Raw genomic sequence first — 27478 nt, forward strand, 5'->3', positions numbered from 1 at the left:
CACCCAGGTGTCTCAGTCTAAGCCAGATATCCTTAACTGGATATCTTAATGTCATGTTCCTAAAAAATGGACTCTGATTATTTGACAATGCATGTCTAGTGTTCAGCAAATTGAGCATACATTGGGTAAATACTGGCTTTTCCCATCAGAACTCAGAGTTTAGAACCTGCAAAATTCTTGGGATCATACTGGATGGAAACAAAATCAACCATTCTGAGTTGGTTGCAATGATTCTGAGGTTTTTGGGAGAAAATCCGAGTTTGCTCTTTGACTTCTTCCCACTAACAATTGCCTTCCTACCACTTCTTTGTAGTTTTGAGTGCTTGAAATTGATGAACCTGAACCATAAAATGCCTTCTCTGTCTCATCTGCCATTGGAGATATAAGGTGACCCAGAGAGCACTGTTGTCTCTGTTGTCTAGATTTTGGGATTTTATTGACAAATAAAATTAAAAATGAAGGAACAACATATAGTTGCCAAATTTTTATTTTGCTATGTAGGACATTAAAAAGTACTTTAAAAAGACAAAAACTAACATCTATCACCGTTTTCCAAAAGAAGGAATATATTTTACCATCAAAATGAAACAAGGATAGAATCTTGGAATAAATGAAGTCCTTTCTGAGAGAGGGTGATTGGTGATGTTGCATTGATGTTTTGTCCATGGGGGGATGAACATTTTGCCAAGAACTCTTATTCACTCCTGCACTGTATGTTAGGAACTGTTTTCAGAAGACCCTGTATCATCAACCTACTTCTCATAGTCTGGGTGCAATTTTTGGTTTCTCTTTATTTATTTGTTTGTTTGTTTATTATTTATTTTTTAAATTTTATTATGTTATGTTAGTCACCATACAATACATCATTAGTTTTTGATGTGGTGATCCACGATCCATTGTTTTCGTATAACACCCAGTGCTCCATGCAGTACGTGCCCTCCTTAATACCCAGCACTGGGCTAACCAATCCCCCCTCCCCGCTCCCCTCTAGAACCCTCAGATTGTTTCTCAGAGTCCATAGTCTCTCATGGTTCGTCTCTCCCTCCAATTCCCACCCCCTTTCATTTTTCCCTTCCTTCTCCTAATGTCCTCCATGTTATTCCTGATGTTCCACAAATAAGTGAAAACATATGATAATTGACTTTCTCTGCTTGACTTATTTCACTTAGCATCATCTCCTCCAGTCCCATCCATGTTGATGTAAAAGTTGGGTATTCATCCTTTCTGATGGCGGAGTAATATTCCATTGTATATATGGACCCACATCTTCTTTATCCATTCATCTGTTGAAGGGCATCTCGGCTCTTTCCACAGTTTGGCTATTGTGGACATTGCTGCTATGAACATTGGGGTGCATGTGGCCCTTCTTTTCACTACATCTGTGTCTTTGGGGTAAATACCCAGGAGTGCAATTGCTAGGTCATAGGGTAGCTCTATTTTTAACTTTTTGAGGCACCTCCACACTGTTTTCCAAAGTGGCTGTACCAACTTGCATTCCCACCAACAGTGTAAGAGGGTTCCCCTTTCTCCACAATCTCTCCAACATTTGTTGTTTCTTTCCCTGTCCATTTTTGCCCTTCTAACTGGTATAAGGTGGTATCTCAATGTGATTTTGATTTGAATTTCCCTGATGGCTAATGATGATGAACATTTTTTCATGTGTCTGTTAGCCATTTGTATGTCTTCTTCAGAGAAGTGTCTTTTCATATCTTCTGCCCACTTTTTGACTTGATTATTTGTTTTTTGGGTGTTGAGTTTGAGAAGTTCTTTATAGATCTTGGATACCAGCCCTTTATCTGTAGTGTCATCTGCAAATATCTTCTCCCATTCTGGGGGTTGCCTCTTTGTTTTGTTAACTGTTTCCTTTGCTGTGCAGAAGCTTTTTATCTTGATGAAGTCCCCAACAGTTCATTTTGGCTTTTGTTTCACTAGCTTTTGGAGATGTATCTTGAAAAGTTGCTGTGGATGATGTCAAAGAGGTTACTGCCTATGTTCTCCTCTAGGATTTTCATGGATTTGTGTCTCACATTGAGGTCTTTCATCCACTTTGAGTTTATCTTTGTGAATGGTGTTAGAGAATGGTCAAGTTTCATTCTTCTGCATGTGGCTGTCCAATTTTCCCAGCACCATTTATTGAAGAGACTGTCTTTTTTCCATTGCATGTTTTTTCTGGCTTTGTCAAAGATTATTTGACCATAGAGTTGAGGGTCCATATCTGGGCTCTCTATTCTGTTCCATTGGTCTATATGTCTGTTTTTGTGCCAGTACCATGCTGTCTTGGTGATCACAGCTTTGTAATTAATAGCTTGAAATCGGGCAACATGATGCCCCCAGCTTTGTTTTTCTTTTTGAACATTTCCTTGGCGATTCGGGGTCTTTTCTTGATTCCATACAAATTTTAGGATTGTTTGTTCCAGCACTTTGAAAAATGTCATTGGAATTTTGGTCGGGATGGCATTGAAGGTATAGATTGCTCTGGGTAGCATAGACATTTTAACAATGTTTATTCTTCCGATCCATGAGCATGGAATATTTTTCCATCTTTTTGTGTCTTCTTCAATTTCTTTCATGAGTGTTCTGTAGTTTCTAGAGTATAGATCCTTTACCTCTTTGGTTAGGTTTATTCCGAGGTATCTTATGGTTTTTGGTGCTATTGTAAATGGAATTGTTTCTCTAATTTCTCTTTCTACAGTTGCGTTGTTAGTGTATAAGAAAGCACCTGATTTCTGTGCATTGATTTTGTATCCTGCCACATTACTGAATTGCTGTATGAGTTCTAGTAATTTGGGGGTGGAGTCTTTTGGGTTTTCCACATAAAGTATCATGTCGTCTGTGAAAAGAGAGAGTTTGACTTCTTCTTTGCCAATTTGAATACCTTTTATTTCTTTTTGTTGTCTGATTGCTGTTGCTAGGTCTTCTAGTACTATGTTGAACAATAGTGGTGAGAGTGGGCATCCTTGACGTGTTCCTGATCTTAAGGGAAAGGCTCTCAGCTTTTCCCCATTGAGGATGATATTTGCTGTGGGTTTTTCGTAGATGGATTTTATGAACTTGAGGAATGTTCCCTCTATCCCTATACTCTGAAGAGTTTTAATCAGGAAAGGATGTTGTATTTTGTCAAATGCTTTTTCTGCATCAATTGAGAGGACCATATGGTTCTTCTCCCTCCTCTTATTAATGTGTTCTATCACATTGATTGATTTGTGAATGTTGAACCACCCTTGCATCCCGGGGATAAATCCCACTTGGTCGTGGTGGATGATCCTTTTAATGTATTGTTGGATCCTATTAGCTAGGATTTTGTTGAGGATTTTGGAATCCATATTCATCAGGGATATCGGTCTGAAATTCTCCTTTTTGATGGGGTCTTTGCCTGGGTTTGGGGATTAAGGTAATGCTGGCCTCATAGAATGAGTTTGGAAGTTTTCCTTCTGTTTCTATTTTTTGAAACAGCTTCAGTAGAATAGGTATTATTCTTTGAATGTTTGGTAGAATTCCCCAGGGAATCCATCAGGCCCTGGACTCTTGTTTTTTGGGAGGTTTTTGATCACTGCTTCAATCTCGTTACTGGTTATTGCCCTATTCAGGTTGTCAATTTCTTCCTGTTTCAGTCTTGGCAGCTTATAGGTTTCCAGGAAGGCCTCCATTTCATCCAGATTGCTCAGTTTATTGGCATATGGTTGTTGATAATAATTTCTAATAATTGTTTCTATTTCCTTGGTGTTAGTCGTGATCTCTCCCCTTTCATTCATAATTTTATTAATATGGGTTCTTTCTCTTTTCTTTTGGATAAGTCTGGCCAGTGGTTTATCGATCTTATTAATTCTTTCAAAGAACCAACTTCTAGTTTCGTTGATCTGATCTACTGTGTTTCTGGTTTCCAATTCATTGATCTCTGCTTTAATTTTTATTATTACTCTTCTAATGCGTGGCTTAGGCATCATTTGTTGCTTTTTCTCTAGTTCTTTAAGGTGTAGAGTTAGTTGGTGAATTCGGGATTTTTCTGTTTTTTTTGAGTGAGGCTTGGATGGCTATGTATTTCCCCCTTAGGACAGCCTTTGCAGTATCCCATAGGTTTTGGACCGATGTGTTTTCATTCTCATTGATTTCCATGAATTGTTTAAGTTCTTCTTTGATTTCCTGGTTGACCCAAACATTCTTGAGCAGAGTGGTCTTTAGCTTTCAAGTGTTTGAATTTCTGCCAAATTTTTTCTTGTGATTGAGTTCCAGTTTTAAAGCACTGTGGTCTGAGAATATGCACGGAATAATCTCAACCTTTGGATATCGGTTGAGACCTGTTTTGTGACCCAGTATGCGGTCTATTCTGGAGAAACTTCCATGTGCACTCGAGAAGAGTATTCTGTTGTTTTAGGGTGGAATGTTCTGTAAATATCTATGAGTTCCATCTGATCCAGTGTATCATTCAAAGCTCTTGTTTCCTTGTTGATTTTCTGCTTAGATGATCTGTGCATTGCTGAGAGTGGAGTATTGAGGTCTCCTACAATTAACGTATTGTTATCAATATGACTCTATTTTGGTTAACAGTTGGCTTATGTACATGGCTGCTTCCATGTTGGGGGCGTAGATATTTACAGTTGTTAGATCTGCTTGTTGGATAGACCCATTAAGAATGACATAGTGTCCTTTTGTATCTCTAATTACAGACTTTAGTTTAAAATCTAATTTGTCTGATACAAGAATTGCTACCCCAACTTTCTTTTGAGGTCCGCTGGCATGGAAGATGGATCTCCATCCCTTCACTTTCAGTCCGGGTGTATCTTTAGGTTCAAAATGAGTCTCTTGTAGGCAGCATATGGATGGGTCCTGTCTTTTTATCCAGTCTGCAACCCTGTGCCGTTTTATGGGAACATTTAGGCCATTCACGTTGAGAGTGATTATTGAAAGATATGAATTAATTGTCATCATGTTGCCTGTGAAGACGTTGTTTTTATAGATTGTCCCTTTAAGTTTCTGTTGTATATCACTCTTGGGGTCTTTCTCCTTTTATAGAACGCCCCCTAATATTTCTTGAAGGGCCGGCTTAGTGGTCACATATTCTTTCAGTTTCTGCCGGTTGTGGAAGCTCTGCATCTCTCTATCCATTCTAAATGAAAGCCTCGCTGGATAAAGTATTCTTGGTTGCATTCTTCTCATTTAGTACCCTGAATATGTCTTGCCAGGCCTTTCTGGCTTGTCAGGTGTCTGTGGATAGGTCTGATGTTATTCTGATGTGCCTCCCTCTGTACGTAAGGAATCTCTTCCCCCTAACTGCCCTTAAGATGGTTTCCTTGGTTCTAAGATTTGCAAGTTTTACTATTACATGCCGGGGTGTTGGCCTGTTTTCCTTGATCTTGGGAGGGGTCCTCTCTGCCTCTAGGACATGAATGTTTGTTTCATTCCCCAGATTAGGGAAGTTCTCAGCTACGATTTGCTCAAATACATCTTCTAGTCCTCTCTCTCTCCACTCCCTCTGGGATTCCAATTATGCTGACATTGGAACGCTTCGTGGTGTCACTTATTTCTCTGATTCTATTTTCATGGATTCTGAGTTGTTTTTCCCTGGCCTCCTCTTTTCCCTTTTTATCTATTATATTGTCTTCTAGGTTGCTTATTCGTTCTTCTGCCTCAGTTACCCTAGCTGTTAGATTATCTAGATTGGATTGGATCTCATTGATAGCATTTTTAAGTTCTGCCAATTCAGCTTCCATTTCTGCCCTTAGAGACTCTATGTTGCCATTAGTTGATTTCTCCATTCTAGCCATTGTCTTCACAATTGCTAGCCTGAATTCCATCTCCGACATCTTGGTATATCTGCATCCAATTGTAAATCTGCAGCATAGGTCATAATCTCTGAGTCCTTTCTATTTTGGGGGCTCCTCCTCCTAGTCATTCTGTTGATGGGTGTTTGAGGGACTGTATAGAGTCCGAATATTGACCAGAACCCAAGCAAGATGCACCTGTTTTCTTGGGACCTTAAGGTTGCTTGCCTCTTGTTTTCCCACCCGGTCTTCTGGGGGAGGGGCCTGCCGCGCTGTTACTCAGGCAACCCTGTTTGGGCGGAGTTGCCCTGCCCCCCTGTGGCGGGGGATGGGCTCAGCGGGAATCAGTTTTTGGGGCTTTTGTTCTCTGGTGGCTTTCCCTGGCGGCTTTCCGCATCTTTTCCGAGAGTCAGAGCAGAAGAGACTGTTTCCAGCCCTCTGCCTCAGAGCAGAGAGACAGCAGTCTGTTCTTCAGTGAGCTCTCCAGGCCACATCATCTCCGTTTCTGTCTGTGCTGCTATAAACTGCAGCGGCCTGGGATGTGTGCCCTTCCGCAGCGCCCCCAGTCCTGCCTCCAGGTCGGAGCACGTCTCTGCCCTTTGTGCTTCTAAAACCGCCAGCCGCTCCCAGTTCGCACTCGGGACCCCTCCGCTCCGGGTTTCCACCTGGGGGCTGCCCTAAAGTCCTTTCCCCGCTGCTGCCAGTCTGCTCGTCTGTGCCCGGTCCCCAGCGCTCCGGGCTGTCGCTCACCGGAGGTGTAGGATCCCCACGGCCAGGCTCCCTCCCGCTGCCGTTTATCGTCCGATATCTGCTCTGCCGGCGGAATCACGGCTCCCCGCTTCGTACCTCGAAACCAACAGCCTGCGATATTCTGTTTGTAGAGGTCCAGATCTTCTTATATCTCAGGCAGATTTCGTGGGTGCTCAGGGTGGTCTGGTAGATATCCAGCTCAGTTCTGGGGACCAGTTGAAATAGGGTCACCTACTCCTCCGCCATCTTTCCTAGTCTCCCGGTTTCTCTTTAATGAAATGAAGAGCGTGCAAATGGATTCTTTTTGGTCAAAGTTTATTAAAGGTTTTATTTTTTTTAAAGATTTTATTTATTTATTTGATAGAGCAAGAGAGCACAAGCAGGGGGAAGAGTAGAGGGAGAGGGAGAAGCAGGCTCCCCGCCAAGCAGGGAGCCCGATGTAGGGCTCGATCCCAGGACCCTGGGATCATGACCTGAGCTGAAGGCAGACGCTTAACCATCGGAGCCACCCAGGTGCCCCAAAGTTTATTAAAGGTTTTAAATTATTAAAGAGCTAATGAGCTAACATGATTTCACCTATGTAGTTATGAGCTATTGGTAGATGTGTGCTAAGAAATATGTAAATGATATTGGAGAACTTAAATATATGTACTTTGTACACATTTGTAGTCTCCACTCAGTTAATATTCCTGTCCGGCTTCAGCTTTTGTTTTCTTTCTCTTAATTACCTTCCTCAAGAATTTCTGCTCAATCAGTGAGAATTCAGTAATCAATTACAATCTATTTTTTTGCTCAAAGTATCCTTCAGTATTTCAAAGAATCCCCCAAAGGGGCATTTTACATTTCTAGGGAGCATTGAAGAATAGGGTAAATCATGTTATGGAGGTCTTTCAAATCCTAAAACAGAGAATTTAAAGCTATACAAATTGGTTTGGGCAATGGCATCATAGTTCTTGTCATGTGAATATAAATATCATACATTTTTCTTCTGATTCTTTAGACTAGTTTAGGTTTCTTCAGTATCTTCTTTAATAAGACATTATAGCACACAACTGAGTCTCCAGCATGTCAGTTAAACATGGGGACGTAGATCCATAAGAAGTAGAATGGAATTTAAATTTAAATATAATCTTAACTTCATCCCTTGTGGCAACTAATGGAAATACGGAATACAAAAGGGCAATTCTCTCTCTGTATTTTATCAAGTCTTTGTAAAAGTTTTATAATGGAATTTCCTGTGATATGTTAAAGAATCTTCAAATTAAATAATGAGGAAGCTTAAGAATTATTGCTTTCCCCTTATAGCAAATTTAACTCAAGCAGAATAAAAAGGGATTGTACTAATAATCCTCACATGAAGTGTGAGAATTAAGGTCTTACGCAAGGGCCAAGGCAGCTCTTCCCCCATCACTGAGATACAAAGTTAAATATGGTGTCTTCAGCTGTTTGGAATAAAAGGGTTAAATACGAGAACAAAACGCTTTTATTCTGAATTACAGTTGGTAAAAGAAATGAAAAAAAATGAACCCAAAACTTGTGAATGGTTTTAAAAATGATTTGTTACTAATAATTTGTTTCTGAAACATTGGTGTGCCTTCACTGAAAATGGAAAGTAGAGAGTGCCAGTTTAATCATGATTTATTTTATTCTTTTTTTGGTTTTATTTGTGAAACAGGCTGCACAGCAGGCATCTTCCTCTTCACCCAAATCCTGTTCTTCCTCTTCCTCGGGAAGTACAATAAAGACACACAGCAGTTTGGCCTCCTTATCTAGAGAGAGACAGTCCTGGATCGACATGGTGAATAGTTCCACCGGTGCTGACGTTGAGGGACAGTCTATAACATTTGCTGTGCATGTTCACTCACCTGCACCCTCAGAGGCAAACAGTTGCAGGGCTCTGGACAACAGCTTTGCCACATCAGAAAGTGGATTTTTGAACTCTCTGTCTAGTGATGACACTTCTTCACTGAATAGCAACCTGGACCATCTTATTGTCCCAGACAAGCCCACTGGATCAAAGATGGCGGACAGAGGTAAACCAAGAAGTTATTTATTCTTTTCTAGAGAATGAATATTTGCGTATGGATATAGAACTCTAATTTGTAAAGAGAATGTTGAAAGGCATGGATGATGATTCAATAATTAAACAGTCAGGTGGGGCTAAGCCCAAGGGCTGCTTCTGTAGGGGAGTCTGTATGTGGAAGACTCCAGCTTCAAGACCATTAATTACCCCTGTAAGTGTCACTGGCCACATGCTTATAGTGATGAGACATGTGATTTTCCACCGATCTGAGGAAAAGCTTGACTCCTTTTTGGTCCCATGTCCTATGTCCTGGAGCTTGTGGTGATTAGATCAAGGTTTTGTAGATTGATATCTTGTGGTTCCAAACAAATGGAGAGCAACCACCTTCCCTGGGCCACAACCACAGAAAAGGTCTGGCTCCTCGTTAGTTGGCTCCTGAAGGTGTCTGTGGTTAACAGGGAGACAGACATTTTGCATGCACTTTGGAAGGCAGCACTAGAACTTTTAAACACAAAGGAAGCAGTGTATGCTTTTGAAAAAAACAACAACAAAATATTTTAAATCTTAGCAAAGGAAACAGTTAGTGGAATAAAGAAATTAATAATGTGAACTTTCTTAATAGTCTGATAATTGGTCTTTGTCTATTGTTCAGACCAACTTCTTTTTTATTATTAGTTTTCAGTCATGATGTGTCTTTTCGGATGGTCTGTACCTTATTTACTCAGCTGTAAAAACAAGCTTACCTGATGCAAGATACCAAGCAACAAGAGAATGCTGAGTTTGGTTTATATTTTTTCAGTGTACTTTTGAAAGAAAGTTGACGGGTGAAATTCTCATGATACCTTGCCAGAGTGGCCCTGGGACACAGACGACTTCTGTCCCCTCTCCCCTAGCCTAATCGGAAAGTTTATTTAAGTCCTCAAATTTTCAGATATACCTTATTAATTTAATATTTGGTATCAGGGTAATTTAAGTCAAGGATCATGACTGTAGTCCCAGTTGTGCGTGTGTATACAGTATTTTGAACTATGCAAATTTGAGTGCTCAGGCTGGGAACTCATTCTCTAAGTCACCACGATCGTCACCACTCCTTGTGGCCTTACCCGAAGATGCTTCACACAGTTGAGTTACCTGCCTGGCAACTGATGGCATTTTTGTTTAATACCTCTACTTTACACTTAAAAGAGTGGAGTGAAAAATGTCATTGGTGAAATAACCTATGTCTAGAGGTGAAGGAGGTGGAATAGGGAGGAGAGTGGAAACAGCACCAGTGAGGAATACACGGGGTCCCAGGGGGACTCTGATGGGTGGAAAACAGGAGACATGAGCTGGCCTCAGGTTTGAGAGGTGCTGTCACATAGAAGAAATGTTGGGCGTAATCTCTGTCTCCTTGGAAGTACAAAGCTAATGCAGATGGTGAGGCTAGAAGCACAAGCAAAAAGGAGGTAGTTTTAGATTCAGCATAAGAAACTTCTTTTAACACTGAAAATGGTTCAAAATTGAATGGGTTTCTTGGAAAGTAACGCATTCCTTGTCACTGGAGGTGTTTCTTCATTCTGAGACAGTCATTTTCATTGGGTATTAATTGCATATTGCATATTGAGCACAATCTTTGTTCTTCTTTAAAAATATTTCATTTATTTATTTATTTTATTTTAGAGTGAAAGAGAGAGACAGAAACAGAGAGAGAGCACGAGCAGGGGGAGGGGGAGGGGCAGAGGGAGAGGGAGAGGGAGGACTCGGTGCTGAGCGTGGAGCGCGACCTGGGGCTTGATGCAGGGCTCCATCTCACCACTCTGAGATCATGACCTGAGCCAAAACCAAAGTGGCAGACGCTCAACCTACTGAGCCACCCAGGTGCCCCACAATCTTTGTTCTTATAAAGACACACTGAAGAGAGCACTTAAGTATCTTGAGCTGGACCGCCTCTATCTTGACACTTGGAAGAGCCTTCCAGATACACGGCTGCTTGAACTAAAGAAAATCATGAAAAGTACCACATCTATTATTTTCCCATAAAAAACTCTTACTTTAATCATTGGGCCATAAGTAGAACTAAAAAGTGTCATGTGCGGTGCGCGCGCACACACGCGCACGCACACACACACACACACACACACACTACCCCATGATGAGGATGGCTTTAAAAGCAAAACAGAGAATAAAATTCCATTTGCATTCTTTCCCGAGAAATGACCCTGCAGATGGAGTTTTTCTTTAGGATGAATAAACTGTGAGTCTTGGGAATCTGTATGTACCTCTTGTCCATGTCCACATGTCATTCTGGGGATGCATGAGCTGCAGAGCTGGCTGGGGACCAACGTCTCTTTCAATCTAAGGAAGAAGAAACCTAGTATTTTAAAATTTTGAGTTAAGTGCAGGGTGACCAACAAAATCTCTATGCTTCTTTCAACAGCTTGACATGAAGGTATTCCTCTCAGTAGAAAAGAAGGCAGAGAAAATAAAAGTATTTTTCCCTCACTGATGTGTTGGCAGCTGCCATATGTTACAAAATTTTTGCTGATGATTTTCTCCTGCTGCTGGGGATTTGGTTAAATTCCCAGAAGAGTTAAACCACATAAAGTCATTGCTATGGAAACAGGAACCAGGTCTTTTCTTGTGTTTGCAGTGATTTGCTGTTGAGTAATCAGACTGCATATTATGCATTTTTTTACATGTGTATGTTTGTGTATTGGAGAACAAGGTAGCTTTTCATTTCTGTGACTGCTAAAAATTACTTTTTAGCTGCCAATTAAAAAAAGAAAAGCTCTGATATTCCTGTGTCTGAAATATTGTTCAGGGTGTTTTTATGACAGAGACTGAAGTGTCGACATGGTCCAAGACAGGAGTTAGGATTTTAGGTTAAGTCCCAGTCTCAGGATGCATTTGGTAGAGAAAGAGGCTTTTCTCCTAGAAAAGATTCTTAGAGGTTAATAACTGAGTCCTGAAACAAGTAGGCAGCATGCGTTACCGCCTTCTTTCTATTTCAACAATGAGAGAAATGTTTTGCAGTTATGCAGTTAAAATTGTGATTGCTAGAAGTTTATACTGAATTTAAATAACCTTTTAGACATTTCTTCTCTGCGGCATAAGGTAATAATAAAAAAAATGCGGCAGGGTGTTAATTGCATCCCATTGCCTTTCCGCGTTGGGAGTTCCAGAGTTCCGTAGCTCTCTAGATTCTTCACTGAGTCTTTCCTCAAAGCACAGTGGGAAAAGAGGTGATGGGGATAGTGGACTATTCATCTCAGGTCAGTTTTACTCTATACCGTTTCCTTCTTCTGTGAGAGGTTATTTGGTCTGTTACTGTGCCTTTGTGATAATGACTCCCGTGTGTGTCTCTATTTACATTACGCTGACAATGTGGAGACAATTTTATCTGTGCTTACTCCGTGAGTGGAGTGACCATACCCTGGATGCTAGAAAGCTGAGAAACCACTAGTGAGACTAATACTCTATGTAAATAAGCAGTCAAGTACAAGTCCAGTCAGAATCAATCTAGGAATCATGTTGAATAAAAAGAGTTGTTAATGAGGAAATAAGCATACTGGAATAGGCATGACATCTTAAGACTGTGACATGAATGAGCCAGATTTTAAGAGTTAGCAAATATTACCAAAAATCGTACATAATCTGAGTACAGACAGGATAGATGCTATATTATTTTAGCTAGCTAATTCAGATGCTGTTGTAGGAATTACGCAGCATGTCTCTTTAGGAAGCAAGAAGATAAAAAAAAAGTTGAATACTGAAGTGCATTCAATTTAATCTTGTTTTTTTGAGTACCTAACATGTACTCATGTACTCAGTCCTAACAAGAAGACACAGATGAACCCCAGATACAGCTTCTGGACTAAAAAATGTTAAGATCTTAATGGGGAGAGTGGGAGGAATAAGACTCATTTAACAAAAGCAAGCAGAGTAAAGTAAGTGCTACAGAAAGATAGAAGGTACTTGAGGTATTTAAAGGCGAGCAGGAGCTCAAAATATGGAAAATCACATCTAAGTAATCTGTGATCCAAGTGGGAGCATCTGCACACAGAGAGGGGAGCCATGGGAAGGAGGGATAGAAAAGAAATTTGAATGATGTTGAATGCTGGGTTAGTTGTTAGCTTATTTCAGTAGGTAATGGATGACCATTTTTAATCAGGGTAGTCATATAATTTATGATATATATATTTTTAAAATTATTGATCATAATTTGTTTTAAAGTCATGAAAGGCAGTAAGAGTCAGGCTGGACAAATACCTGAGATGCTATACTTTAGAAAAATTATGTCGCTCTAGAATGTGGGGTAGAAGCATATAAGGGGACAAAGGAAATCAGAAGAGTTAGGAAACTTTTGTAGTAGCTGGGGTGGCGGTGGATAGAGGAAGCAAAAGAGAGACTGGAGGGCTTCCATAGCACGCCTATCAAGGTGAGGACTGATCTTTGTCTGTGTACCTCTATTACTTAATTTAGTCCCTAGAAGGTTTCCCAGTGATCCTATTTTTTGAACTATAATTTGAGAAGGGATCTCACAATAGAAGTAAATATTTACTATTGGGAAAATCCTAATTGTTGACCTCAGTGGCATTGCTCTCAAGCGTAGATGATCCACTACCTTCTTTATCTGCTCCATACCCAGTGGCTAACGATCCCTAGAAGATGTCATGAAATAATACTGATTAGGTTACCTGGAAATTGGTGCAATGTAACTAGTTCATTTTATTTATGACTATAAGCATCTAAGTTATTTTTTTAGTGAATATTCATTATCTGATGTGATTAAAGAGATTCTTTCCCCAATGACTTGTATTGCCACATCGACAGTATCAAAATTCATATATATAGGCTTATTTCTGCAATCTCTGTAGCCTTTTATTGATGTTTTATCATCTACTTTGTCAGTATAGTAGTTAGATTCTACATTTATAGCATGCTTTATTATTCAGTAGAACATTACTCTCTTTGGCACTATCTTCAGGTAAATTTTTGGATTTGGTTTTCAAGTTTAATTTTAAAAATCACATTTGGATTTTGATTAAAATTTTCTTGAATTTGTTTAGATTAATTTGGTGAGAACTGCTAACTTTAAAGCTTTGAGTCATTTCATCTATGAACATGGTATATTTCTCCATTCAGTTCTCATTTTATGATTTTAAGTACAGTTTTCTCCTTACAAATGTAGCATATATCTTACTAAGTTTGTCCTTAGACGTTTTATAATTTTTCTTGCATTTGTGAATGGAATCTTTTAATTCCATTATATTTTATGATTATTATTGCTGATGTGAAAATAGAAGGCCTTTTTTTTTTCACATTTGTCTTATACTAGTCACCCTACCTTATAGTTGGAATTTGTTTTGTTTCTAGATAAGCTATCCTATCTTTATGTAATGGCCATTTTAGCTTGTCCTCTCTAATATTTATGCTTAATTTCTTTTTCTTACTTGTGTGATCAGAATTTGCCTGAAGTTTATTTGCTCTTTTACGCTAAAAAATAGTCTTTGGCATTATTGGTTGCACGTTATTTTTATTATCCAGTTAATAAAATTCTGCTTTATCTTTATGAATTCTTTCATTTTATTTAGAATTATTTTGTTGGACCTTTGCTAGCTCCTTAAATTAATTGCGTAGTTGATTCACTTTCATATCTTTTTCCTAGTAAATATGTGCAGGTTCTGCATACCTCTTTGTGTTATGTAGTACTTTCACTGCTGGCCATTTGCAAACAGTAAGGTTTAAGAGTAATTTAACTTTTAATTTCTTCTGCAACCAAACCTAGTTTTAGAAGAATGCTTTTAAATTTCAAAGTGAGTGCTCACTTCAGCAGCACATGCAGTGAAATTGAAACGATACAGAGAAGATTAGCATGGTCCCTGCCCAGGGATAACACACATATTCATGAAGCGTTCCATATTTTTGTTAACTGGAATTAAAATGAAAACTTAAACACACACACAATATTTAAAAATATTTCAAAGTGAATATGTTTTCAGCTGTCTGCATGGGATTCACAAAAGGTCAATGACAAAAGGTCAATGACATAATTTAAGGAACCATGATCTTTATAGAAAAAGATTGTAAAGTTTCTTTTTTTTTTTTAAAGATTTTATTTATTTATTTGAGAGAGAGAGAATGAGAGATAGAGAGCACGAGAGGGAAGAGGGTCAGAGGGAGAAGCAGACTCCCTTCTGAGCAGGGAGCCCGATGTGGGACTCGATCCCGGGACTCCAGGATCATGACCTGAGCCGAAGGCAGTCGCTTAACAAACTGAGCCACCCAGGCGCCCAAGATTGTAAGTTTCTTAATTGACAACAGCTATGGCAATCTCTCTTAGCAGTATGGTTACACAAAACTGAAGGTGACTTCCCCTTGTGATCTACAAGTCTTCTCGAGAACAGACTTCTACAGTTTACACTATTTGTTCTAGGAAGATTCCTGTGCAGTTTTTTGAAATGCTTCTATCCTCATGGTCTCAGATTCATTTTTTTTGTCTTTATAATTATATTCCTGGCCCTTTTTGACTATTCTGGAATTGTTTCTCTATTCAGCAAGAGCAAGGAACTGTGAAGATACCAGCACATGTTTGAATTTGCAGCTAGAAAGGACAATTCAAAGGTCAGTTTTCCAGGGAGACCCTTCTCATCAGGATAAGGTCTTAAGCCTTTCAGGTTTATTACTGCACTATCCTTTTGTTGTTAAGTTCTAATTTCTCTCCCTACAATGTTATGCTGTCCTAATTAAAGCCAAAGCAAATAAGGTTCTATCTTCCTCAAACTACACAACTATAGTAAGCAGAAGATTGAAAAATATTTTTTTTAGTAGACTTTTATATTTCTTGAAGCAATTTTAGATTCAGAGCAAAATTGAGAGAAGGTACAGAGATTTCCCATCTGTCTCCATCCCTATACATGCACGGTCTCTTCCATTAGCAACATTCCCTCCACCAGAGTAGGATATTGTTACAACTGATGAACCTACACTGACACATCATTATCAGCCAACGTTCATAGTTTACATTAGGGTTCCCTCTTGGTTGTGTATTCTCTGAGTTTGAACAAATGCATAATGACATGTATCCATCATTATGGTATCAAATCGAGTATTTTCACTGCCATAAAAATCCTCTGTACCCCGCCTATTCAGCCCGCCCTCCCCCTTACCCCATTGGCAGTCACTTGACCTTTTTACTATGTTCATAGTTTTGCTTTTTCAGAATGTCACATAATGTAAATTGCAAACAAAGGCAGTTTTATTTCTTCCTTCCCAATCTGTATACCTTTTATTTCCTCTTTTTGTTGCATTAACTAGGATTTTCAGTACAGTGTTGAAAAGGAGTGGTGAGAGGTCCTCCTTGCCTTGTTACCGATCTTGGTGGGAAAGCTTCAAGTTACTCACCATTTATGAAGTTGGCTGTAGGATTTGTAGATCTTTTGCATCAAGTTGAGAAGGTTCTCTCCTCTTCCTGTTTACTGAGAGTTTTTATCATAAATGGGTCATAGATTTTTCAAGTGCTTTTTCTGTATCTATTGATAGAATTGTGATTTTTTTCTCTTCTCTAGTCTGTTGATGTGATGGATTACATTAATTAATTTTTGGATATTGAATCAGCCTCACATGCCTGGGATAAATCACACTTGCTTGTGGTATATAATTTTTTTATACATTGTTGGATTCAGTTTGCTAATATTTTGTTGAGGACTTTTATATCTATGTTCATGAGACATGTTGGTCTACAGTTTTCTTTTCTTGTAATGTATTTGGTTTTGGTAGTAGAGCAATTCTGGCCTCATAGAATGAGTGAGGAAGTGTTTCCTCTGCTTCTGTCTTCTGAAAGAAATTGTAGATAATTGGTATAATTTCTTCATTAAATGTTTGATAGAATTCACCAATGAATCCATCTGGGCCTAGTGCTTTCTGTTTTGGAAGGTTATTAATGTTTCAACTTTTTAAATAGAGATAGGCCTTTTCATATTATCTATTTCTTCTCATGTTACTTAGGACAGATTGTGTCTTTCAAGGAACTGGTCCATTTCAGCTAGGTTATCAAATAATATTTTTTCATTATCCTTTTGGTGTCCAGTGGGATCTATAGTGATGTCCCCCTTTTTCATTTCTGGTGTTAGTAATTTGTGTCCTCTTTTTTTCTTGACTAGCTAAATAATACATATTTTTACTTTTGGCCTATCTAGATACTTGGAATTTAATAAGTATAATTTACTTACTGAATTCTTAATAATCTGATTCCAAAATTAGCTCATTGTGCCTATTTGATAGAAGGATAGGTGAAGGGGATAATAATGAGATAAAGAATGAACATTTTGACCAAATAATGAACGTTTAGCAAATATTTATTGAGAATCTACTATCTCCCTGGCACAATTGGCATTTGGAGATACGTGAGTGAATAATAACAGAGGCAACGGCCCTCTTGAATAGAATTTACAATCTGGTGTATATATTATGTCAGGGTAGGGAGACAATTAGGTAAATATAAGAATAGGATGATTTCTGGTAGTGAATAAGTTCTATACAGGAAATAAGGTAGGAGTATATAATAATGGGGGGTTGGAGGAAGGATCTTGATTTAGATGACTGGTTGGGGAGGACCTCCCAGAAAAGGTGATCTGAGAGCCAAATGGCACAAAGCAACCTACACATGAAAACAATAGTTGGCAAAGTGTCCCAGCCAGAGAGAAAATATGATTCCAGGGCTTTAGAATAAGTTTTGCAGTTTAGGAAACAGAAAGAAATCCAGTGTGGCTAGAATAGAAGGGGAAGCTTAGGAAGGGATTGGAGAAGTGGGAAGTAGCTGGCTTATGTGGCAACTAGTGGGTCCCGTAAGGTGTTTGGATTTTGTTCTAAGTGCAACAGGATGATCTTGGAAGCTGGGGAATGTTATGGTGTGCCTTATGTTTTAAAAAGATTACTTCACTATATGGAAGATGGGTATTAGGAAGCTGTAGTAGACCACGTATCTAGTTGTTGAGGTATGTCAACAGTGAAATAATGGTTGCTTGGACTAAGTTGATAGCAGTGGAGTGGGTCAGGGAGCAGAAAAAAAATATACGTTTGGGATATATCATACACATAAAATATAATAGTATAAACATTATAAAAGATTCTTGCCTATTTAGTCTGTCCCTAGTCTCTAAAAACACTGCCTTAGCACACAGTGAACTTTCAAAGAGTATTTGATGGATGAATTGCATGAATGAATGGATCGGATGTGCAAGGGAAAGAGAGGAATCAACGATGAGTTATAAGTTTTCCAGCACATTCAGTCTGTTGTATTACTAAATATAATTGCAACTCTTAGGGAATGGTATCATTTCCTGGGAAAAGGTTTGCTAGTAGGGATTTAATGTCATCATTAAATAACATAACTCTAAATGTGTACACTGTGGATTTCCTATAAGGCAAAATGAAGGATGTTTTACAAGTAATTTTAGATCACACCAGACTATAATCATTGAGATAAGGAAATGAGAGTGCCATCTTAAAAAGGTAAGAGCATTTATCTGCTCCAAACCTTTGTTTTCTGCTTAGTGAAATAGGTTAACTTCTTCCTTTCTCTTGCCTCACTGCCCCCACCCCCGCATCCCTTCCCTCCTTCTGCATCTTCCGTTTTTATATTTTGTGCTCATTTGTCTCCATCGTGGATCCACGTGGTAGATGGACTCAGCAGTTTATGGAGCCAAGGTTGACATATTTATCTACAGTACATTGGATGTGGATCCTTGAATTTAGGCAATTTTCTGGCTGTTTTCCCCTTTTAAATTCGCATTCAACCTCTACCTTGCACAAGTATATTTTAAAAAGAAAAAAACATCTAAGGAAATGCCTTTTTTTGTGTGCTTGCTAATGTTTTTTGTTTTCTTAGGATGTGAGCAGATACAGAAATTTTATGTCTACATTAAATATTTCACCTAATCCTAGGTGCTCATATGAATGGATGAATACATTTTAAAAACAAATGGAATATTTGTTTTAAGAATGTTGAGCTGCTTATCAGATACTTGGACCACGGACTCAACCTAAGATTATTTCTAAAAATCACTGCCATAAGATACAATAATAATAAAAAAGAACAACATTAAAGATTGTGCAATAGACTAGGTTTGTTCTTATCAATAAAAGCAATAATATGGTAGAAGAGTATTGAGTCAGCTTCCTTAATAGAAACATCAAATACCCAGGAGAAGAAAGGTATATGACTCTGGTGGAGAAGACAAATCTAATACAAAAAAGTGAGGGAAATCAAAATGAAACTACTCTCTCTCAGACTTAAAAGAGTACAAGTACTGGCTTTATACTTGGATGCTTTGTCTTGCTCAATCTGATTTCTAATATAATTTATTTTACCGGCCCTCTTTTTTTTTTTTTTTTTTTGGTTTTATTCCCCTCTTTCCCAGTTAGTATTCTTTGAACATTCTATTCTCCATTTCTAAGCTCTTCTATCTTTGCTTTACACAGAGCCCAACGTACCATGACCGTGACTCAGTTTCTGCTCCTGATTGGAGCTAGATTATCCCCAGATGCCCAGTACAAATGCCGAGCAGAGAATCTGATTATCCAGCCTGTCTGCTAGGTTGCTGGCCAACTTACGAATTTCCTGGTCTGGTGCCCTACGGCCTTGTGAGAACGGAGTTTGCAATGTAAAACCTGGCCACTTCAGAAACAGAGGCTCTGGGTGGGGATTTTTCCCTTGGAAGACAGAAGAGTGGGAGCAGGGCTCTGAGCCTTGGTCTGTCTGGTCCACGTGGCTATCATCTCAATGACTGTCTTTTGCTTGATTTGAAGTCTTTCTTCATTGGGCTTTATTCAAAAGACAGTTCATCAAATATATTTATAGTACAGCATAGTGTTTGAGGCTCTGGGTTTTGAGTCATAACCTATGTCTCCTTGTGGCTTTGGTCAAAGTTTTTAGTGTTCCAACAGTCTCTCCCTTCTATCAGGGCAAATAATACTTTTTTCATAGGGTTGTTTCAAAGATAATGAGGTCATGTTGGTACAGTAGTTAATATGGTACCTTTTACATCCTAAAAACTCGATACCTAATGGCTGTCTCCACCAGCAGCAAGAACAGACGGTGTCTCAAAATTCTACCATGGTAATGTTCTTGATCAGTAATATCCTTATTGTTAAAATGAATTATCCAGATTTGTCTTAGTTACATAATTCAAATTTGTCTGTCAGTATCATTCTAAGTCTTGCTTAGAATTGCTATATTGGAGAGTTGTCAGAATCACTCATTAGAGGAAGCCTGTTAAAGTTTTTGAATCTCTTGGTATCAGGGGTTCTATTAAATAACATTTGCAAAGTCTTAACGGCTACACGTAATGTCGAAATGGCTGTGTAGTTATCTTTTTGTGATAAGTGCCTTCCGTGGTCTTTTCCTTTCTCAAACACTTGGAACATCCCACATAAAGCAGGGAATACTGTTTTCTTCGTAAACCTTCCCAAGTCTTTCATGTTTGGGAGCTAACCTTGTCTTCCTTGGGACATCATGTAGACTTTTTCAGTCTCAAACAGGGTTTCTTTCAAATTCTGATATGAAATATGGCCTGTGAATTTCCTTCAGCACTTATGTTCTAAATAGAAAATAAAAACCACATTCTAGAAAGCACAAGGAAATACCAAAAATAAGATAGTGGGGGAGGCAAAGTTGAAAATACTGCATTTAAAGAGATAATCTGCATACAGTGTTCTCGACAGCCAAATCCTGGGCCTACGGGAGCATGCCTGCCCTGTCAGAGGCAGACAATAGGGTGGGTTACGTGGGAGGATGGCAAGGGAGCAACACATTCATCTGGCATAATCTTGGAAAAGAGTGAACTTCTAACCATTAGTTAAAATGTTGTTTTGCCTCATTTGCTAAAGTCACCAAGAAAGATCCTATTAAAAATTCAATTTGTTTCTTGAGTCTATCTCTGTATTACATTGACCTAAGTTTAAAGAAAGTTTGTTAGTTGGACCCCTGAGACATTCTGAGCTAGCCTAACAGGTGTAAAGGGTCACAGAGAAAGTAGGTGCTGCTTTATGGATGAGTCCCTACTTTTTAATTGTAACTCCAGGCCCTTTCTCTTCCAGTGAGTGCGGCTGGTATTGCATGACAAATCGGACAGGCTAGTCTTGCTATGTGAAGCATGGTCCATGGGCCAGCAGTTCCAGTATCTCCTAAGAGCTTGTTAATAATTTAGAAGCTCAGAGCCATCCTAGACTGGCTGAGTCAGATTCTGCATTTTAATAGGAGCCCTGGGTTATTGTTTGCCTATTAAAGTTTGAGAAGACTGGTCTAGAAACACATGGGCCTGCATGGTATTGAATTGAACTTCGATTCCTAATTCCATCACTGATTTACATTTTGGAAAGATCACTTACGGTTTTTCAAGAATCTCCATTTTTTTCTCCTCCATAAAATAAAAATAGTTTTCATCTTCCTTGGCAAAGCCTGGGGAACTAGTTGAGGCAGTTTGTAAAGTGCATTATGTGGTGGAGGGAGTGAAAGTCCTGTTATTTTATGCAAGAAGACTGAGACTCTTGAGAAGAAGGCTAGCAATTGCATTGGAAACCCTTGACTGTCAGACAGAATTCATTTCTTCTGCTGGGGAAGACAAGGGAGGCGGAAATGATGGACTTGGCTTCTCTGTCTAGCGCGTGACAGACCAGCGGTCTTTACTGGTTAATCTTTTTTTTCCTTGCTCCTTCTACAATCTGGTAAAATATGATAAATAACCTAGTGCTTCCTAATATGATATTATAATGTAGAACAATATTTACATAAAAACATGAAAGGGAGATTTTAAAACATTACTTTATGCAGAAGCCCCATAAAGGCACGGGGTTAACACACCAGCACTACCCTCTCTGGAGGGTTTGGGAAGACTCTCACCTGTGCTCTGGGGTCAGGTGTAAGTTGTATTTTGCTGTGTGCTTTTGTTGTCCTATGAATTCTGCTTATCATCTGTTTCCATTGTTATTGGATGTTCATTTTGTGGCCCTGTGAAGACCTAAGCACCAGCCGTTAACAGCAGTAAAAATAATACAAAGCTCCTAGTTGAGTCATGGACATGGTTGGATCACAGGAATGTCCCCTGAGTATTTAGCGATATATTGTACATCTCTCAGAGTATGCCAGAAAAAAGCCAATAGGGATATTTTCTTGACTCCTAACATCACGATTTATTATTTTATTGTCCTTATGTTTATGGGCAATTCTGGCATCCTGTTATTAGGGGTCAGACGTACGTATAGTTTTTCAGTTTCAGGTTTCCCCTGAGAAGGGATGGATGGCTAGAGGCAAGAACACAGCAAGAACATTTTCCTTTCAGGTTTCCCTCCATTTCCCTAACAGCTTTAACCTTATCTGAGCATACTTGCTCCTTCCCATTATCTCCAGTTTCTAAATGAATTCAGATAGAAAGTGTTTTTTGAACATTATTTGGTCATATTTTAGGTGAATTCTGCATTAACGTTCAGTAATCCCAACAGGTTCACTTTACCTGTGTGTTAATTTCAAAGTTCCACTATTTCTTGGGGGACTGGAAGATCAAGTTGCACATGCAACACACACACACACACACACACACACACACACACATGCACACACACACACACACACCACACATACATACCACACACACACCATACATGCACTACATGCAGATAGATACCATGCACAACACATACCACACACACATACCTCATACTACATACACCCCACACACTACACTATACACACACATAGACACCACACACATATAGACACACACACACATACATTCTCATGATTAATGCCCCCAATTTAAGTCAGGGAAAGGAATGTGTATGGGGGAGAAAGATAATTTCTGATAGTTTTAACAGCTCCATTTTACATTCTTACCAGCAGTGTATAAGGGTTCCAATTTCTCCATATCTTTGCCTACACTTATTACTTTAGCCATCCTGGTTGGTGCAAAGTAGTATCTCATTGTGGTTTTGATTTGTATTTATCTCATGACTAATGATGTTGAGCATCTTTTTATGTTGAGAAAAACTCACTTTTGATATGTGTACACAGTCTGAGCCAAAAAGCCTACTCGTGTTCAAATGCAGTTTTGAATATCTCCTCCTATTTGGAGTCTGCTTTGGTTGAGAGCAAAGGGGTTTACTGACCGATACTTTAAGTTAGTCATAAAGTTAGTTCAACATCTTTGTCCTCTCTTTTATGAAAAAATATTGGGAACACCCGTGGTAGCCTTCTGGCAATAGATAAGGAAAAATTAATTATTGTGTAAAGATTTCTATTCTTACTAGAGTAAACTGTAAAGTAAGTCAAGTTTGCTTGATTTTGAAGCTCTTATATTAATATTGTATGCTTTTCTCTCCCCTTTGGAGAGGCCCGTTTTTTTCAGTTCTTCCTAATGCCATACTTTTTAGATAGCTCTCTATCAAGCTTGTTCTCAGGATAAGATGTGATACACATAGACACTAAAAAGTACATGGTGGAATAAGAAATCTGGCTATGCATCTTTATTAAAATTATTTTCAGGGAATGAAGGAATAAAGGACCAAAGTTCTGAGTGGGATATTAAAGTGATATTGAGAGATGAAGATTTTTCTTTGGGTAACCTGTATCATTTGGGGTCCTTTCAGTTGTATGTGACTGAAATCTACACTGAGAGTCGTTTAACAAAGGCAACATATTGGCTCCCACTAGCTGCAAGGGCTCCCAACAGAATCACCAAGATCCATGTTTCAGCTGTATCTTGTAGATTGGCTCCATTCTTATGATTCTTGGGGTGATCCCTGGAAGCTTCTAGCTCACATCATCAAACATTTAGGAAAAAAGAGAGCTTGGTTCCCTGATGCCCCAACCAAAGTCTCAGAACTGAGTCTTCCTGGCCTAAGGTGGCCTGACATGAGACATGCTCATCCCTGAATCAATGACCGTAGCCAGCATGGTGGAACTGCCATTAGCTTAGGCCACTTCATGTGGTCCCCTCTGGATCCTGTGTGGTGTCACTTCACTGGAAGCCTTTGGGCTGAGGCTAGCAAGTTGTGGTTAAGAAGTGGGGGTGGAAATATGTAGCAGCATGAGGAATGATCATTATTTCCTCACAGCCACAAAGATCACATGGGGATTCCTTCTCTCAAAGAGCAGTTCTAAGAAGGACATTAAAAACTCATCAGAGGCAATGGTTCTCAAGCTTTAGGTTATGTATTAGTTTGCTAGGGTTTGCTTGTCCCACCACTGTATTTTAGAAGCAGATAACTTGTTTCACTTTCACAGGTTTACAGATGGAGAGGAATTTTGCCATAGGATGAATCATTCTCTGAGTCTCACCAATACCACATTTAGATGATATTTGGATTAGATTTTGGATCTAGAATTGATGTTGCAATGGGTTAAGACTCTTGGAGTTGTTGGGATGGGGTGAATGAATTTTACATGAGAGAAGGACATGAATTTGGAGGGAGCTAGATAGTGTATTATTATGGGTTCATTTGTGTCCTTCCAACGTTCTCATGTTGAAACCCTAGTTCCGAAGTACGTTAGAATGTGACCTTATTAGAAATGAGGTTGTTGCAGATGTAATTAGTTAAGAGATGTCAGGAAGGTGAGCCCCTAATCCAGTACAACTGGTATCCTTTTAAAAGAGGGAAATTTGGACACAGAGACATACAAGGAAAACACCCCATGAAGATTGGAGTTTTGTTGCCACAAACCAAGGAACTACCAAAATCTAGGAGAGAGGCCTGGAACAGATTCTTCCCTAGTGTCTTCAAAGGGAACATAGCCCTGTCCTAACAAAATACCATAAACTGTGAGTGGCTTTGACAACAAAAATCCATTGTCTCACGGTTCTGGAAGTTGGAAGTGTGAGATCAAGGTGTCAGCAGGGCTTGTGTTAGGATCACAGCATCTAATGATCTCAACTTGATTTTAACTGGGTTTATTGTTATTGCTTTTTTTTTTTATTTTAACAGAAGAAACAAAATTATCTGAAGATGATGAAATGGAGAAACTCTACAAGTCGTTAGAACAAGCTAGTCTCTCTCCTCTTGGGGACCGTCGACCTTCAACCAAAAAGGAGTTGAGAAAATCCTTTGTTAAGCGATGTAAGAATCCATCTATAAATGAGAAACTTCACAAAATCCGAACCTTGAATAGCACACTGAAGGTAAAAAAAAATTTCAGATTGTGGATGAACTCTGTGGATGTGGGGCAAGGCTGGTTCTGCAGAGAGATTCATGCTCACCAGTGTGTTTGTGTGGGTGGAGGGAGGGCAGTAAAACCAAATATGATCATCCGTAGGGTCAGATGACCTTTGGCATCCTTAAAGCACTAGCACATTCACACAGTAGCACCCATTGCACTTTCCTGCAATAGGCCTTGATTTTTACATTCACTCTGGTATAAAAGTTCAAATGCTAAACTCCTAGACCCTTTAACCTAGCACAGTAGATGATAATGAGGGCTTATGATAGTCAGCTTGTGAGAATAAACAGTAATATTAAATAAGATCTTGGAATTTCACCTGATTCATTAAAGAGTGCCGTTCCTCCTCCTACTGCATCCAGAAGAAAATCTCTAGATTTCAGATAGAGCCAGGACTTCGTGACTCTCAGCCCCAGCCTCTGGAGCCAGGAAACACCATGAGAGATGGGCAATGGGAAATGTACAGTAGATTGTAAGGCCAATGGATGTTTTCACAATGGGAATGGGGGACAGGGTATAAAACGTACTGAGGCTATTTTCAGGGCCTCCTGAACTAAAATGGTTCTTCATAACAAAAGCATCTTGCTTTCACATGTAGACTGTAGCATGAACAAAAGGGGCCCAGGATACTTTGTAAAATCGTCCCAAATTAGCAGAAGATTTATAGATTCTGAAAAGCCTTGATAGATTCTGCAGTTTAATTTTGATTTGTGTATGTTCTTTTGCATCAAGAAGTTGAGTCTCTTTCCAGGAAAAAATACTAGCAATCAAAGGACAAAGCTACAAAGAAGTGGCTGAGTGACTCTTAGTCAGATGTCCCTGTTAGTCCGTAGAATAGCTAAGCACCCCAAAAGGCTGCAAAAATGAGGCTGAAAAAGAAAAGGCATAGTAGTATTTTAATTATATGAAGAAAACCAAAATGTAAAGAAATTCTCCAATGTTGGATGATGAAAGACATCAGTAGCACTCCTGTAAAAGCCAAATATATTATATTCCATGATATATATGAAGTTGATAAATACGTTTAATCATTCAATGTAATATACCATAGTATGTTGGGATTTTTCTATCTTATTTGTGATAACTGATGTAAGTGAATACATTTTTCATTAGACAAATATTTCCTGAATCTTACTATGTCCCAGACTCTATTTTTGGGCACTGGGAGCATTGAGTGCACCCACCGGATGGTAGAAATAGAGAGGAAAACAGAATGCAATGTGTTGAGAGGTGTAGCTGATACCAGCTTGGGTGCTTTGGTAGCCTGGAGGAGGGATATGGCTGCCTATCTGAGGCCACTGGGGACAGAGTCATGGAAGTGCTGACAACTGGCCCATGAGTAAGAGACGGAGAATATTAGGGTGAGAAGAAAGGACTTTCATGGAGGAGGAACTGGTCTATGACGAATGTATGTCAGGGGAGGATACATTGCAGCCCATGTTGGGAGAAACAAGGAACAGGCTAAGGAGAGAGGATGGGCAGTTCAGGCCATTTCTAGAAGGAGAGACTGCGGCTTTAGCTTTCCACAGAATAGCAACTCAAGACTGTCACAAGACCATGCCGTGACCTGGCCACTGGGAGGCCAGGTTTGTACAAAGAATTTTGGTTCTCTGTGACCTCCTGTTCTCCGTGCACGATGGCCATGGAATTTATGAATTCAGCAGCCTTTTGTTTTTCTCCCCATGTATTAGTTATCTTTTGTGAGGTAACAAAATACCCCCAAAGTTAGCAACTACAAACAATGAACACTTGTTAGTTCACTGTTTCTGTGGGTCAGGAATCTCTCAGTGTGGTTTGGCTGGATGCTTCTCCAGGTCTCCCACAGGCTGCAATCCTGGCATCAGCTGGGCCCGCATTCATTCCCCTACCGGGGAAGGTGTGCTTCCAGGCTCTGTCGTTGACTGGTTGGCAGGATTCAGTTCCTTGCAGGTTGTTGGACTGAGGCCCCAGTTTTTCTCCCGGCTCCTTGCCCTGTGGATATACGGTAGCTTCTCCGATGGAAGTTGGCTTTCCTCAGAGTGAGTAAAACAGCAACAGGGAGTGAACAAGGTGGATCAGACCTGTCTCAGCAGCAACACCACATTACAGTTACAGTGTTCTGTGCATTAGGAGCAAGACACTGGGTCAGCCCACGTTCAAGGAGGGGAATTACATAAAGGCGGGAATGCTGGGGAGCAGGGAGCATCAGGGGCCATTTGGGGCCTGTTGACCACACCCATCTGAGGATCTGCTGTCTCTGTGCATTCCTGGAAAGAAGCCCTCTCCACAGATCCCTTAGAACTCAACAAAAGTGTAATGCTGGACCTGGTGAAACATAATCCATGTTATGTGGTCCTATGAACCTCATCACAAGGTAGGAAGACACACTGATGTGGAAATTTGCCTTGGAGAGATAAAGCACATCAGCCTATTCATTGGAGAAAGATAATTTGGTACATGTTTGTTTATTCATGTCAAAAGGCTGTAAGAATTATTTTAACTATCTGAAATAGAATCAAATTTGATAATAATTATCTTTAAAATTCAGAGTAGTCAGGATAGTGGTTGCCTTTGAGGAGGAGGGAAGAGATTCCTGGGAGGGGCCACAGTACAGCTTCTGAGATGCTGGGTCGGAGTCCCCTCTAACCTCAGGGGAGTTACACAGGTGTGTCCATCTCATTGTAATTCATCAAGCACAAACCGTTTTATATGTGTGTTTTTGTCTACGTATATTACGTTGTGATATGTTTATTTAAAGAAATCAAAACTGCAGTGCTA

At 39.4% G+C, this 27478-nt stretch overlaps 1 protein-coding gene and 1 non-coding gene across 6 annotated transcripts in view; both read left to right on the top strand.

Annotated features, from left to right (window-relative positions):
* Positions 1 to 27478, top strand: part of IPCEF1 (interaction protein for cytohesin exchange factors 1) — a 181346-nt gene that overhangs the window by 147450 nt on the left and 6418 nt on the right. For all 5 annotated transcript variants that reach the window (XM_088023830.1, XM_088023831.1, XM_028103396.2 and 2 more), the window contains 2 exons: positions 8185 to 8542; positions 24490 to 24683. In XM_088023830.1, the coding sequence (XP_087879956.1) occupies positions 8185 to 8542; positions 24490 to 24683 (552 nt within the window). The remainder of the gene's footprint in view (positions 1 to 8184; positions 8543 to 24489; positions 24684 to 27478) is intronic.
* LOC114209364 (U6 spliceosomal RNA) lies at positions 14332 to 14438 on the top strand. The gene has a single exon (XR_003609339.1). It is a non-coding gene; the product is annotated as a U6 spliceosomal RNA (small nuclear RNA).

This window comes from Eumetopias jubatus, unplaced genomic scaffold, assembly GCF_037043125.1.
Source record: "Eumetopias jubatus isolate StellerSeaLion01/CBP00866 unplaced genomic scaffold, mEumJub1_p1.0 scaffold_6, whole genome shotgun sequence".
NCBI lineage: Eukaryota > Metazoa > Chordata > Mammalia > Carnivora > Otariidae > Eumetopias > Eumetopias jubatus.